This window comes from Lates calcarifer, linkage group LG15, assembly GCF_001640805.2.
Source record: "Lates calcarifer isolate ASB-BC8 linkage group LG15, TLL_Latcal_v3, whole genome shotgun sequence".
Taxonomy (NCBI): domain Eukaryota; kingdom Metazoa; phylum Chordata; class Actinopteri; family Centropomidae; genus Lates; species Lates calcarifer.
Genome location: NC_066847.1, coordinates 10,580,687 through 10,596,671, shown reverse-complemented (window position 1 = coordinate 10,596,671; position 15,985 = coordinate 10,580,687). Strand labels below are relative to the sequence as shown.

The following is a 15,985-nucleotide window of genomic DNA, read 5'->3' as shown; positions in this document are numbered from 1 at the left end:
TCTTGGATTCTGGGATTCTGCAAACATGAAATCAGAGTTTGTTTTTCTGTTTTATAACAAACTAAAACTTCTAAAGCTCATGGCAAATAATTGAATTAACCAAAACAATTTAGATCATCAGTTTGTGGATGTAAGACACATTCAGTAATTTTTCCAAAACGTAAAAATATGATGTTCATGTTTGTAAAACATAAAGTGTCTAATGGGTGCGTACACGTGCTTAAAGAGAATCTGAAGATCAGCTCTCTCAATCTGGCACAATGATGATGCTTTTACATCTTTGTCTGTCCAGGTTTATTTAATCATCTGAAAACTAACACAACACAACAATTTTAATGATATATGTCGACACTGAGAAAAAGAGATTGTGGGTTCGATCCAATCATGGCCCTTCTTTGTTGTAATTTGTAGGTCAACATTTTGAAATACATGAGAAAAAAAATCTTCAGAACACCACTGGAACTCTTTGCAACTCACTGAGACTTTTTTTCATCATTTCCCAACTGCTGTAGTTGTGAAGCGTCTCATCCTCTTTTGAAATCTGTGGCATTTCTTTCATTGCACCATTCTCACAACACGTACCAGGAAACTGAAACTTTAATTGACACCAGCACTAATATATTTAGTCAATGACAAACAAATGCGACTCTAGAATAAAATATTATGGCATCTTATGCCATATTTCTTTTTTTCTCAATTAATATGTCATTTTAATGTATAATATGTGGCTAAGGAGACTTAGAAGAGAAGAGCGTAAGTAGAAACAATTTCCTTTTTTAGAATTGAAAAACATTCAAAAATATAGAAGTGTAACCAAATAGCAAAGACACACATTATGTAACTTGCGAGTAAATGTCAGCAAATGTGTCCTGAGTGTGTGCTCATGTGCATGTGTTTAAGTACCTCTGTCTATCAACATTTGTGTGTGTATAGCATACACATTTTGTACATACGTGTGTCTCACATACAGTATTTGTGAATGAGAGTACTGACATCAAGTTATTGAAAGTGATGAAAGTTGTGTTTTGGTGGTGGAGCGGCAAAGATGGTTGTCACAGCAGGGGCCAGGGGACCCTATGGTGCAAGCACAAACATGGAAATACATGTTGGTCATTGATGACCTCGGCATGGCAGTGGTAGTAACCGGAGAAGCGGCTGGCCGTTGTGATAGCAGCCAGTGTTTTTGTTACATAACACACAGCCATCAGGCCAGTGGCAATAATAGTCCTGTAGTATGTAGTACCAGGGGAAATGTATCTGAGTGGACAGAAAGAGGAGGAGAGTGTCAAAGCCATGGGAGCTGGAGATGTGGTCTGACCTGCAGTTGGTGCTAAGTAGGAAACAGAGCTGGCATGTAGACAGCAAAGTACAGAGAGGAGCTGCTCTGTAAGGCAAGGTTTCAGCTGTTAGCTACATCAGTGTGTGATGATAGGCAATAATATGCACTTGGAAAGAGATAAAGGGAGATTTTATGAGAAGAGAGTGGAAGGGTAAGACGAGTGGGAAAAGTTCATCTGCTGATGATAAAAAGTAACAGATGAAAAACTTGAAGAAGTTCTTCACTGTAGAGTCATGAGACTAAATAAGTTAAATGAATTTGATGTACTTCAAACTACTTTGCCTCTAGTGGAGTTAGACAGGAATGAAGGACAAATAGGAAAAAGGGACTATGAATTTGGACAATGTAAGAGTCCACATGTGGTATGCTTAACTGTACCCTGTAATCCCAGCAAGATTCAGGGATCACAGATACAGCTTGTTGGCCTATTCCAATCATTCCGGCATACCTGTTGATTAAATGAGGAATCCCACTCTGTGGGGGGAATTCACTGACTCAGACTGGCTGAGAGGGCGAGAAAAAGAGAGAGACATGGAAAGAGAAGGGGGAGGAGAGGGGCAGAGGGGGAGGAGGGGGTGTATTTGGGCACAGAGTGAGTGACAGCTGAGGAGAGGGGAGGCAGGAGAGCGACGGGTTAATGTGGTCAGGCTGACTGACAGATTGGAAACGGTGGGATATTAACACCGCTGTGTAGTGGAGGGGAGAGAGGGGGGCACATGGGGGGTGGTGCTGGTGGGGGGTTGAAATACCTTGTAGCTGGTTCACGCGTATTTGCCAGCATAACAGGCAGGAGGAGAGAGAGAGAGAGAGAGAGAGAGAGAGAGAGAGAGAGTTGGCACAAGAGTAGGAAAAGAGAGGGAGAGAAATCAGTGAGTGTCTCCTGGGGAGAAGCACACAGTCAATATCCAGGTTTCCAGTAAACATCTATGAGCCTCCTCTATAAAGCTGCTGTGCTGCTGCATGGACCCACGGAGCAAAGGCATAAAAAATCTGCTTCAGTTTCAATTAATAATCAGTTTAGTCAAGGACACACAGTAGATCTCCAGCACAGAACAGTGGCAAGTGGCACTGACAGCAGCTTGCAAGGAGTTAAGTCTCTCTTTAGATGCTGAAAAGTGACAAGACAAAGTGACCAGAGATCAACCAACTGAGCAGAAAATGACAGTAAGTATTGCACTTTATTCCTGTGGAGATAAACGCAGCATCAAACCTTTACATGTACACTTAAATAAGTCTTATGGGTTGATTTGTATTTTAAAAATCGTCATGTGGTGCTGCACGAAACAAACAAACAAAAACAACAACAATTTTCTGTGTGTGCAAATGGTCGGGGGTTTTATGTTATTACAAATGTGTTTTTGCTACTATATAATGCAGTGATATTCAGGTATGGCACAAATGCAATGATTGCTTTTTATTACACAACTGCTCCGAGGCTGCAAAGGTTTGACAGACAATGTTGCTGAGAGGATTTTCAGCTTGTAACGCTGAGCACCTCTACTGGACTTCAAATTTGTTAATGATGTTAGCTCCAGCAGAGCCATTATTAACATCTCAGATCACTTTTTACTTTATGTCAGGGGCCATTAACTAATAAGGGTTTCATTAATAATCACCTCAGCTTGGAAGGACATGGCAAATATCAGGATGCTCCTGATGCAAGAAATGTTTCAGATGCATGCGCGATGGTTTATGTGTCAGAGCCATTAAATCAAACCTAAACTGTGACCTGTATAAAACTGAAACTGCAAGCAAATCTCAGAATGTAATAAATCATATTCATTTCATTTGGGATGGGTGGTATGTGAAGCAGCTGAAGAATGTAATAATGTGATAACCATAACCCGTGTTAACAACTCTGTGAATGAAACCCCACTGAGATTTGAATTCAGGACTTTAACACTATGCTTTGAGCTCATAACTGTGAACAACTGTGCACAAATATACATAGAAAATATATCTATAGTATATATCTAATATTTTTGTTTCCTATATATTCAGCCTTATCAATATGCATGCCCTGTAAATTGATGTATCACTATAGGGTTTCCTGTACAAAAAATGTCTCTACTTAACTTTCTGTACATGTGGGAATTGTCTCAAATACAGTGTTTTGTGTGTCTGTGAGTTTTCTGACCTTTTGGAGACATAAACCAGAGCCTGTTCGTGCACTCACGGAGCAGCATCAGTTATACACCATTGATCCTGAAGCAGCCCATCATCAGCTCTGTTTAAAATAGAGCTGTCTTGGTAATATCTGTGCCAAGCAGCAACTCTTGGACTGGTTGAAACCTGCAGTCTTATTTTTGGCTGCACATCAGATCCATTTGTTTGTCAAGCAGCATCTCATACCTGAGATCCATCCATTTTCTAAACTTCTGGCGAGGCATTACTCAAATATTGTACACTAATAAATTTCAAGTGTCATATCTCTTATCACCAACAGAGATTTATTAGTGTTCGGAAAATTTCGTTGACCATAATCAAGCATACAAATCAGAAAATCTGATCAATATTTGTGCAGTGTTACAATTATCTGCAAGAAGTTAACAGTTACTCAAGTTAATCTAATCAATCAAGTTTAAGGTTAAGTTGTCTCAGTTACGCAACATGTGGGAGGTCAAAAATAAAAATACATTATCCTCCCGCAATCGCTTTATCTTATCTTGTGTTAAGCTGTGTGCTGTAACTGTTCACACCCTTCCTAATTTGCTGTGGTATGTGTACGAGGATCTACTTCAAAGGAAGTCATCATGGATGTGACTTCACAAAACAGAGAATGACGGTGGAAACTGAATGACAGCGGCAGATGTTCTGATCACACCGAAAAGACACTGACATCTTAAGCTTATCCCGTATGCAGGACAATGGAGTTTAAGCCAGATCAGCAGGAAGTGATAACATAACCTAATATGTTCCACTAATTTCTGCTGAACGCATATGTTTGTTCAACTCTGAGTAGGAGTGTGTAAGCAAAGAAATGAACAAACTTTCAGAAAACAACAAAATCCCTTTGAGCATTGAGAGAGTGGCATTTGTAACACTTGACTCTTGCAACTAATGAGATATATGAGATTTAAAGTTGCAAGGTTCTCATTACGCAACGAGCCGCGTCGTAGGTTTCAGGTAACACATCAGTATGTGAAGCCTGAGATCCAGATTCATTCTGTGAAGTTACCTATCATCAGCATCAACACATGCAGCACAAGCCGCAGATCTCCTTTCTCTTGACGCCACTGAACCAATCATCAGATGTAGACACTGAACATGTAATTGTGTGTTTATGTGTGTGTGTGTGTGTCTGTGTGTGTGTGTGTATGTGTGTGTGTGTGTGTGTGTGTGTGTGTGCTCTTCAGGCTGCAGCAGCTCAGGAACTCGATGAGCTATGTTTCCTGTCGGCGCAGTCCATGCCCAATCTGAAAGTATCTGAACACTTCCAGGTGGTCAAGCTCCTGGGAGAGGGATCCTACGGAAAGGTCATGTTGGCTGTACACAGAAAGAGAGGTTAGTCAAAGACATGAGGTGAAAGGTCGTGACGGGTTGAGGCTTTTACATCTCAATTCAGTCTGCAGGAGAGTGTGACATTTCCATTCAAACGTCCTAATGCTAGTGTGGTTAATTAAGAGTTTTGATTACACACTGAAATAGATGAAATGATATAACTCCACTGAAGCACATTTATCTCAGGCTCATGTTTCTCACTAATGAAGAAACTACACATGTTGTGTGGGGTCAGCACTGCAGTAATGTGAGGCCAGATCTGTCTTTTGATAGTGTTCACTTAACCTTTTGCGCCTCTGTTGCTGTAATGAAGTGCTTTGGTACATTCTCTGGGATAGAGTTGCTCCAACTGGGGTGTAACTGTGAAACAGAGTCGCCCCACAGGGGAAGTTATATTTGTTCACAGTGTCAATGATGGACAACACTCACATTCCAGCAGTGATTTCTCAAAATCTGACTAAAGCTGGTGAGATATTCAGTGCATTTTCATCTTGCTTCATTCCTCTCAGGAACTCCTATGGCTCTGAAGTTCTTCCCTCGTCAGTCTACCACCCTCACCTCTTTCCTGCGTGAATACAACCTCTCGCTCTCCTACTGTACCCATCCTTCTCTGACACGGGCTCTTGGCATCTTCTTTTCCACACCGACCTACTATGTGTTTGCCCAGCAAGCTGGACTGTACGGTGACCTCTACAGTGTGATAGTGTCAGAGGTCAGTTTTGCTGATGTATGGCATGAAATATGTTGTTAGTTCTTAACGCACTATGAAGTATAGAGCACTTTTCTTCTAGTTTCAGCAGATGAAAAGCTTGCATGTTAGGTTGGGCTGCAGCTCTGTCTACTAGATATTCCATTTATACCTCGCTGATATACATCATCAGATATGTTTATAAAGAAACATACTGCCACCCACATTATGTTCTTTATCAATATAATGTGGAAATGTTGTCCATTTTTAATGAGAATGTAATTTAGTTTCATGAGAACATATTTATTTTAGTTCCAATATCTGCTCTTGCAATACAAAATCTACTTGTGGCAACTAAAGCAAGAAGTGTCACAGCACTTCAACACTAAAAAAGTCAGCAGTGTCTTAAAGAACCTGTTAATTTTATCACCATTTAACCAAAACAACAGTCTTTCCTTAATCTCAACCAAACTACTTTTATTTTATAATGAATGTAGCCCTTTCCTTCTCTGGAAAAATATTGCCTGTGAAAATAACTGAGGCATCAAAATAAATATGTAGCAAATAATGTCAAGAAGACAAGGTTGTGGATTGATAGACTCTGAATCTGAATCAAATGCAATGCTGCCACAGTCGTGTTGTGTATGTCTGCAGTGTGGCTTCCTTAAAGGGAATTTGATGGAAAATGTAACTGCTGATCCAGTCCTTTTGAGCTTTCATTTCTGTCAGCAAAAACTCAAGACGTGCTGGATAGCATTTTCCAGCTCACCCTGTTCTGTGTTTGTGTCACTGCCAGTAACATAATAGAGCACCGATAAGAGTAAGGGCACCCTGCTCTTCCAGAATGAAGAGGTGAACACATGAAGTAAAGCAGGGATTTCCAAGAGCGTCATCAACCAGTTTGGTGACGCAGACTTTGTTTGTCTTTGCGCCAACAATGTAGTGTTCTGACCACACTGCATCTAATCTTCTGTCCCAGTCTAAACTGGAAGCTATAGTAACTTATAAAGAGTGTGTTTCAGATTTTGAAGCACTGCTGATCCAGGCTGTCTTTTTGTTTTAGGTTGGGGTGGATGAAGAGTGTGTCCAGAGGGTGATGGCCCAGCTGAGCGGTGCTGTTACACACCTCCACTCCCTGGGCTTTGTCCACCGGGACATCAAACCAGAGAACATCTTCCTGTGTGACAGCTCCTGTCGCTGGGTCAAACTCGGCGACTTTGGCCTCACCCGGGCCATCGGCTCCACCGTTCGAGCCGTGTGGTACGAGTCGCCCTTCTGCACTCCCGAGGTGGAGCCAGCCAAGGAAGCTGAGAAGGAGATGGAGAGGAGGCTCCGTGATGGGACTGAAGACGAGATGGAGGACATTTGGATAACAGTGGAGCCCTCTATTGACAGTTGGGCCCTCGGTGTACTCGTCTACTGCCTACTAACTGGCTGCTTCCCCTGGGAGGAGAGCACCCATGACGACCGTGGCTACCGTAGATACAAGGAGTGGTTTAACCGTGAGGCAGAAAAGGAGGTGAAGATCAGAGAGTGGAGGGGCGAGGAGGACGCTGACAGTTACACAACCATGGAGGAAAACCAGAGAGACAACCCTCCTCCTTCACAGTTTGAGGGCCTCAGCCCACTGGTGATGACTCTTTTCAAGGAACTGCTCCACCCTGAGCCCAAACAGCGCGGGAGCCCGGAGGAGATCCTGAGCTACCTGGGAGGTCCGTGGCTGATGGAGACGGAAAAGGAGGAGAGGAGGAAAGCAGAGGAGGCTGAGAAGGAGGCCAGAAAAATAAGAGAGGGAGGAGGGGTGGAGGAGGAGCTGGTGAGGGAGGGAAGAGGGGAGAGATAAGCTTTGTCTTTGTGAAATTGTTTCTAGAAAGATTTTTAATGAATGAAACATTTCTGAGAAATAAACATTGTTGCGATGTATTTTTGTGTGTAAATATAGATTTTACTCCACTGCAGATGTACACACTACAAGGTGCTGTATTTTTCGTATTTTTATAAATATGTGTATGAAAGTTAACACTTCCACTGTTACATATATTCCAGTGTGTGTTTGTATGTATGTGTGTGTTACTGAGACGATTCTATAGATGATACAATGAGTGTTGTGTTGTCTGAAACCTTGACATGTATCATATAGATGTATTATAATGCCTTTAAAATCCATGTTGGAGATTGTTGTCTGAATAAAGTAAACTACTTGTCTTTACATTCTAACTTCTTGTGACATTTTTATACATATATATCAAAACAGGTCAAGTCTGGTGGATTTAATTTATGTAGTGCAAAAAAGCATTCTCCTAGATGAGACAGTTTGCTGTCTATTTTAAGTACAGCACTGCACTAAAACACTGCACAGTACTGCTCCTCCACTCCAACAGTATTGCCACAGCAAACCCTTTCCCACCCTGATGAGTGCTTGGTCTTAATACCTTTAAGAGATGATTTAGTAAAAACTGTAAATAAAAAGTCATGCATATTCAATTACAGGTTTGAAAGGCCATGTGTGTTCTCCTCTAACATAGCTTGGTTGGACTCTAATCAACAAATGTTTGACCCCCCACCTTCTGAACGAAGAACAGCATGCTGCCAAGAAACATTTATCAGTCACATCCAAACATTTGTAACTGAAAAACTGTGAGGCAAAGAGCCAATAAGCTTTTATCGAGGAAGTATCAACATGTATAAAGTCAACATGACTTCTAAACTGAACAAGCATTTTCCTCCTTATATAATTAATTTAGTTTTAGTTTAGTTTTATATAAACGATACAATTAAAAAACAATTATGAATAAAACAAATCTCTGACAACTTGTAAAAGTTTTATAAGAGGCTTTGGAAAAGTGTACCTCCGGAAAGAAGTGACATCTTTGACGTACTGAAGCAACAGGTGCTGCAGAACAGAAGAAGCACATCTAAAATTGGACTGAACAATACAACCTGATAGTGATACCAGGGTGATCTTCTTGACAAATCCTGGGCAGCCTACCTGCAGCAGGAGAGACATAATATTCACCTTCACTTCCTGTCTACAAATGACTCTGAGGCAAAATGACCTGTATTAAAATATATCATACTGCACTTATACTTGAATGATTAACGTGTTGACAGTAAAACAAATGTCACGTGAAATCCACACACATGTTCACGGGGACTATTGTCCTACATCTGTCACAGAGGACAATTACTGGTTGATAAATCACCTGCACTGCCCCCAAAAGAATGCACTGGTTTCTAATAGCCCCTTTGTACTGTATATGTTTGCTACTACAGAATCATGTTACCTTAGCAACTGTGTGTCTCTATAAATGCAAAAAACTTAGTACCACTTAAATTGTAAAAAATCAATTTTGCTACACATTAGATACATCCAAGCTCAGGTCCACCATAATAAATTAATGCAAAAAAGACATGACACAAAAATAAATCCCCAGTTTCAACTTTCACTGTGCACAATATCTCAGTTTCAATTTGGAGTGGATCCCTGTTAGTAGCGAGCTGCTAATGTGCAGTGTGAGTGTGTGTATATGTCAGTAGGGCCTGTGCTAACCCCTGCTAAGGGCCACTCCAGATGGATTTATAAATAGGCCCCAAGTCCATCTATTTACACACCATGCACATCATCACCTCTCTCTGACTATCTGCACTCCACAGCCCTCCAAAGGCAAAAGTCAGGCTGCCTTGGCGCCCGCGGGCCTGTAACAGCACAATCTAATGGAACACTGTGACCCATCTTGCCTGTTAACTCCCTCGTCTCCGCTCTGTTTTTATCTCTGGCCCTCCTGCTGATTACTTTTCCCTTTCTCCCATCATGCCACTTAGGCCTTGTCGTTCCCTTTCATCTTTGCTCCTGTGGTCACATCTACTTTGTGCGCTCTCAGAGGCCTGTCTCCCTTTAGTTCCCTCGCTCTCTGGACCTCTGTCTTCTCTGGTCACTGCTACCATGAATCTTTACACTGTTCCATAGTGTGTTTACATTAAAACATTTGATCTCTCCTTTAGTAACAGCTTCTGGGAAATGAAGGAACAAGGCTCATGTGACACTTGGGTGGGGAGTTAATGGAGGACCACAGCCTGACAAATGGAAACACATGGTGTGGACCACAGAGACAATAGAGTGCCAACACAAAGATGCTGGTCGAGGTGCAAATCTGCTGGAGATTCACGAGGACAGATAGCAGGGATGATGAAAACAGGAGAAACAAGGACAGCTACTCATGTGGACTGCTTGTCCTTACAAAAACCCAAATGCATGCAGTGGCAGGGAGAAATGCAGCTCATTTTACTTTAATTCATGAATGTACTTCCAAGTCACCACAGGCCTCTAAACATTTGTCAACATGAAAGACACGCTGTAATATGGAAACCCAAGAAGCAAATTCTGATTTCATGCCACCAGTACTGAATTAAGCACACTTTAGTGCAAAAGTCCTTATCTACTTCTTTCTTTGAAGCATCTTCTGATTTCACAACTTATATCTTACATTACACGTCTTAATGTTCTGTAAAACTAATGCTTTTACACAGGTAGACAGAGACAACCAGATGGAAAATGACATTGGCTGTAACAGATATTTAGACAGATACCTGGTAAAAGACATCACATGTCCTGAGAGTGATAGCTGCAAAAGCAGACACTGATATGAGAGCCAGATTGATGGCTGGAGTGGAGCAAATAAAGAGTTCATATGGCCAAAAGTCTGAAATGTATCCCCAGAAGGAGGCCAAACACACGTCATCGTGGCCTGATGTGCCACTACACCCTCAGCTTTGCTGCTCGTTCAGATTCAGCTACATTAACTGCTTAAACAGGTTCGCTGGAAGAATCAAATTATTGCCTCGTATTATCGCTTTTACACAGTGAGAAGCACTGACGACCAACACTGGATTTGGTTTACGCTAGTTGAGCATTTAATGAGATTTGCAATGTGCTAATGGCAGAGTTCAGTTGGTGTGTGTGTGTGTGTGTTTGTGTGTGTTTTCACGCATAGGAAACACAGCAGTGCATGAAAAATGTATCAGCTGGTTGAAATTCAGAGGGGTAGAGTGAGGGAGGGGTGTGCCAGGGTGAGAAGGAGGTCAGAGAGAGAGTATACATTGCAGAGTTGGCATGCCCCCTGTGGTGCCTTCCAACTAATAAACAAGTAGAGAGATTATCATGTGTTTACTATCTGGCATGTTTGCCTCTCGACCATTCTGAGCTGCTTTCTCCTCTCTTGTCTTTCTTCTCTTTCTTCATCTCTGCTCATCTTGGCTCTGCTTTTCCCCACATGCCAGGGTAGCGTGGGCAGAGTGGCAGGTTGATGTGCTTACAGGATTGATCGTGCCTCTTGGCTCCTCGCCTCCTCTCTTTTGCTTACACTGCCTCCATCTGTCAACCTGTCAACGGCCTCGCCCAGTCGACCTTGTTAGGGCCACCCCTCGTGCACTCCCCCTGGAGTCCGTGTAGCCCCGATATGTCAAGGGGATGATGAGTGTCTCCCTCTTGAACTGACTGGGCCTACCATGAGGGTGGTGGGGTGGTTGCCAGTGAGAGTTTTGTTGTCTGTGACTTCTGGGGTATGTGTAGCAATATTTATATTAGTCGAGTCCATGGAAGCCGATGCAGAGTCAGGTTTCTCTCCCAATGCAGCTATAATGGTCCCAATGAAAAACACCTTTTCAACACAAAGAGCCTCTGAGACAAAGGGTCAGGAACTTTGGCCTTGATATGGCATATTTCATCTTTGCATAGATAACCACTCGGGATATTTGAAGGGTAATGTATGTAAAGTGATGATTAAGGAATTATGGGTAACACATGACAAATATTCAACTGTATATAATTGTGCTTATATTGCAGATTAAATTTGTTATTTTGCAAGTAATTGGGCCGTGGGACACGAGACACTTTTGCATTCATGAAACAATAAAAGAGAACAGACAGCGTTGGTGATAGACTGTAAGTTTGTTGTAGAACAATGTGCACTTGAAAACTTAGTTCTGTGCTTATTTTACAAATATGTCACTGAGGGTATCACCTGTTGATGTACACAATTCCACAACCACTCACAGGAATAAATGAGGGATGAATAAAGATGCTAAAATCACACATTTGCAATAGTTTATTCAGATTTTGATCATTGAGGGAAGTGGTTCAAATACCATCTAAAGAAGACTGAAAGTATTTGAGGAGCCTTCCTTTTTTATTTTATTTATGTAGCAATAAATTAAACTACGGCTACAACAAATTCAAATTTTCTTTCTAAATTAACATATTGGTTTGTTTCTTTTTTTCATTTATGAATTAATAGTTTAATCTATTAAATGCACTTAAGTGCTGGTGTTTTTGCTTAATAAATGACTTTAATGATTAATTGATTGTTAAACGTTACTATTAATCAACTAAGTGATTAATCAACTCATAATTTCAGCATTAAATGTAAGAAACTAACTATGGTTGCTATGGAGAATTTAAATCATGTATATTCAGGATGCGCAGCGTGTTTATACACGTGTTTATATCACTTGACTATGATTATATTTTATATCACTGGACTATGATTATTACTGCAGAATAATCCAGGGCTAGAGCAGCATTTTCTTGGCCTAAAATTAGTCACTTCTGTCCAACTCATCCCAGACTAGTGTAAATGCAAACCAAAGCCTGGTAACTCAACTTTAAATGTTGAGTATAAATTCAGTCTATAAATTCAGTAAGCATCAGGTGCTGGGGACAGGTTTCGTTTTCTGTGAGCACTGCTCCACCTGCTGGTCATATTAAGTAGTGAGGAAGTCAAATGTGAGGCCTACTGTTGAGTGGCTGGATGGCTCCATTAATTTAGCTGTATATTTAATTTATTTTCATTGATCTGAGCTGATTCCAGGACAAAATTAAAGTGGTGAAGTTTAGAAAAAGCTACACACTTTCAGAACAAGGGTAGGACTTTATTCGGACAATACTTTCTTCTCTGAACTTTTTAATTATACAAAAACAGTGTTACTGTAATATTAATTTATGAAACTGAATATCACTTCAACACAAACATATTTACAGAGTTCCCTGCCACTTGTGTGCCTGAACTGATGTAATGTAGCCCACTTAACAAACAAGAAGAACTGCCCTACTTTTTTTCTGGATGATAACAGTCTGAATGTTTTGCTTTGTTTGGTGATGAAGCACCCAGAGACACAAAGACACAGGACACTGAAACTGTATTTGTGTCTAATAAAATATCTGCTCAAGATGACCATTAAAAAGTTGTGTGTGTGAACCAAAGAGGAAATATTCTTCATATGAAAGACATCAGATTGTATCTTCATGCTAAATTTTAATCAGATTTGGGCAAGGGGGGGAAAAAGAAGAAGAAAGAAGAAGTGAAAAGCAAGAAAACGATGATGGGAAGGAGGACAAGGGGGAGGAGGAGGAGGAGGGAGGAGGAGGAGGAGAGGGAAGGAGGGGAAAGAGGAGAAGACAAAAGATTCATAAAACTAAAGCAGTTGTGGACGACAGCAAAAGTTGTGAGTACAAGTTAATTATGCTTCTTTTTCACCTGATTTTGACACATACTGTAGGAAATACACACAGGAACATCCGCAGATGAAGGATAGCTCACATCCAAAGACATTAATGGAGGAATATCTCCTATAGATTAGATGTAAATGTCAAAACGTGAGTGTGAACGCTTGGCTGATTAACTGACTCACTTCAGAATTTACATTTTCAGTTGTGTGATGTGTGGTTGCATGCTGAGTTCAGTCAGTTCAAGCGATGGAAAACATGTCACTCTCACAAACAAATCAACAGGGGCATGCACCGAGCTAAACCAGGACAGTCCAGAGCTTCATGTTCAGTAATTGCAAAGGCATGACTCTGGGATTATCGCCGTGGAAAAGACGCAACCTGTGACAACGCCGTCACGCTCAGATTGGCTGGTGATGTATGATGATCGTACAGTTGGAACGCAGTAATATTTTTCTATGAAAAGAAAGCTTGGAAAAGAATGTGCGACTGTAACAGAGGAGGGGTGGAGGGGTGCTCAAATAGGGCACAAAAAACACATTCTTTTGAGAGAACTCACATCTTGGACTCCAAAGTTACACTGACACATCACAAGAGGAATGATGCAGGGTGGGAGTGGAGAGAGGGGAGGAAAAATAGAAAGAGAGGGACTCAGGGAAAGAAGAAAAACACATTTTCAGGAGCAGAAAGTAAAATGCTGTTAAAGTATCTGTTTATTATAGACTTTCCTTTGGTTGCTCCGCTGCTACTTTATATGACTGTTTACATCCAGTCCAGTAATGTACTGTAAGATATATTATTCCACAGCAAAATGACATCAGGCACTCTCTTCTATTATGATGACAACTTGTCTGTTCCCCAAAACATAGCACTACTCTCTGTGTTTTTAGCTGGAGCAAAACCGTAGGGAAAACATTACAGTGACCTGGAATGTTTGGGAGCATTTATATGCACGGGGATTAAAGGAAACATAAACAGCACAAAAATCTTGAGAGAGGATATTGAACAGTTCCACTGTGTGAAATCATCCTGACTCTTTTCCTCTTTGGTTTCCTCCAGCTTGTAAAGCGTACCTCTTACAAGTTGAAGGAATGGGCAGCCTTCCAGTGGTCCTGCTCCTCTGCAGTTTCCACGGTAACACTGCCAAACAGAACACACAAATCATCCTGTTTAATTACGGTTGAGTCGCTGTGTGTTTGTTTTTATGCTGCGAAACACTCCCCTCATGTGGTTTCTGTTCCACAGTGCTCACAGCTGGAGCCCAAGACCAGCAGTCTGGTAATGCTCCTCTACTTTATAAGTCACACTTCAGATCAGGACGACCTGTGTTGCATGACATCTGTCAGTCTGTGAGTCACTGACGTGGGTCAGTGGTGAGATGCCCCCCCCCAATCCGATGTGACTGTGTTTTCTTTTCTTTTTTCTAGAGACGCCTGCACCTGCAGCCACCTTGCCATCCAGTGAGTGACTGCAGATTGGAGATGACCTCTGACCTGCCTCTGAGGCCCTGAGGCCCCCATGAGCTCTTGGCACAAACTTTTTGGTGTGCTTCATGTTGTCGTTGTGATTGTTAGAATTTCAGTGTGACATGTATCTCTTCCCGTCTCTGCAGACTGTAGGGAGGAGATGTACCCGTGCACCAGGATGTACTCAGTTCACAAGCCCATCAAGAGATGTATCGGTGGTCTTTGCATCTACAGGTGACCTGCAAACTTTCAGTTTACAGAAATATTATACTCAAATACTCACTACGAGTAGTGAAGAAGTCTGTGTCCCTCTCTGGGGACACTTACATAGTACCCAGGACTGTTTCTCAGATCCTTTGCTCAAGCAAATGTAGCAATACAGTACCAAAGTATGTATAAAAAAGTATAAAAAATAAAAATAGTAAAAAACTAAAAATAAAAGTACTCATTTTGCAGAAAAAATGGCCCCTGTCAGTGTCATTACTGCTTTAATATGACTGATACATAAATGTGTGAATAAGTACTTTATATATATAGCAGCTGAATTTGCAAGTTAACTGCAGACATCACACAAATTTAGTGAAGTAAAAGTACAATGTGTAGAAATTTCAAATACTAAGTACTTAAAACTTGTAATTGTGTATAGCACTTGTGTACATGTACTTGATTGAATTCAGCTGCTGACAAGGTTTTAGTTGCTTTAGTTACATCACAGCTCTAACACAACATCATGTTTTATCCTGTTTCTGACTCAGCCTCCCTCGTGTCTACGTGATCAACAAAGAGATCTGCATGAGGACCGTGTGCGAGCAGGATGAGTATCTGAAAGGTGAGATGGTCTACCTGCACGTCGAGCACTATGATGTCAGGGTGTGTGATCTTACACTTGGAAGAAATCCCTCTGTCTCTTGTCTTTTTCTTTTTTTTTTTTTGCGCAACACAGCCGAGCTGTGCAGAGAGCTGTCCGGGTGGCCCAGACGTTTCGAAAGGTCATCTAATAGGAAACCCTGCCGCAATCGCCGTAGCAACCCCAAAACCTGGGCAAACAACGCCTGATGGGGGCCCTGGGATCTGCGACGTGACCACTGGTGAGAATGGAGCCCCCCCCCAACCCCCCCTTAGAGACACAACAACCAGAGGCGTCGTCATAAAAACAGCCCATAACACCATAAATCCACTGCTCAACACCTGGGGGTCTCTTATGTGCTGAGTCATATCTATGTTTATGTATTAGTCTTTTAATTGTGTGTGAATATTGAAGGTGCGCTCATTTCATCTGTGTGTTGTTGGACACAGATCATGTCTTCCATGGTTTACGATCCATTTAAGGTACTGTAGTAATGGGCCTATAGCAGCACTGAGTCGTTTCATTGCACAAAAAAAGACCCACTCTGTTGAGGATTGTAAGGTACTCATTGACAATCCAATATTATGTGCACTATTGTATCCAATAAAATATAACTACATTTATTCGTGACTGAATGTGTTTA

The 15,985-nt window shown here is 41.4% G+C and overlaps 2 protein-coding genes across 3 annotated transcripts; both read left to right on the top strand.

The window, feature by feature from the left end:
• Nucleotides 1-591: 591 nt before the first annotated feature.
• Nucleotides 592-7,737, top strand: sbk3 (SH3 domain binding kinase family, member 3). Of its 2 annotated transcripts, none has more exons than XM_051076247.1 (4): nt 592-753; nt 4,696-4,843; nt 5,350-5,552; nt 6,592-7,737. In XM_051076247.1, the coding sequence occupies exons 2-4, from the start codon at nt 4,747-4,749 to the stop codon at nt 7,369-7,371; spliced, it is 1,080 nt and encodes a 359-aa protein (XP_050932204.1). In that variant the 5' UTR covers nt 592-753; nt 4,696-4,746; the 3' UTR covers nt 7,372-7,737. The 2 variants fall into 2 exon arrangements, with proteins under 2 accessions (XP_050932204.1, XP_018538191.1); XM_018682675.2 differs by lacking the exon at nt 592-753 and adding an exon at nt 2,088-2,503.
• Nucleotides 7,738-12,918: 5,181 nt separating this feature from the next.
• On the top strand, nt 12,919-15,965 carry mfap5 (microfibril associated protein 5). The gene is made up of 7 exons (XM_018682682.2): nt 12,919-13,028; nt 14,089-14,163; nt 14,275-14,307; nt 14,457-14,489; nt 14,642-14,729; nt 15,251-15,324; nt 15,439-15,965. The coding sequence occupies exons 2-7, from the start codon at nt 14,121-14,123 to the stop codon at nt 15,549-15,551; spliced, it is 384 nt and encodes a 127-aa protein (XP_018538198.1). The 5' UTR covers nt 12,919-13,028; nt 14,089-14,120; the 3' UTR covers nt 15,552-15,965.
• The last annotated feature ends 20 nt before the right edge of the window (nt 15,966-15,985 follow it).

What these genes read in the sequence shown, in the direction of transcription:
- mfap5 (XM_018682682.2), top strand. Translation starts at nt 14,121, where the DNA reads ATGGGCAGCCTTCCAGTGGTCCTGCTCCTCTGCAGTTTCCACG. An exon ending in GCTCCTCTGCAGTTTCCACG is followed by an intron (nt 14,164 to 14,274) that starts GTAACACTGCCA and finishes TCTGTTCCACAG; the next exon opens with TGCTCACAGCTGGAGCCCAA. An exon ending in GGTGGTCTTTGCATCTACAG is followed by an intron (nt 14,730 to 15,250) that starts GTGACCTGCAAA and finishes TTTCTGACTCAG; the next exon opens with CCTCCCTCGTGTCTACGTGA.
- sbk3 (XM_018682675.2), top strand. An exon ending in GGCTGTACACAGAAAGAGAG is followed by an intron (nt 4,844 to 5,349) that starts GTTAGTCAAAGA and finishes CATTCCTCTCAG; the next exon opens with GAACTCCTATGGCTCTGAAG. An exon ending in ACAGTGTGATAGTGTCAGAG is followed by an intron (nt 5,553 to 6,591) that starts GTCAGTTTTGCT and finishes TTTTTGTTTTAG; the next exon opens with GTTGGGGTGGATGAAGAGTG.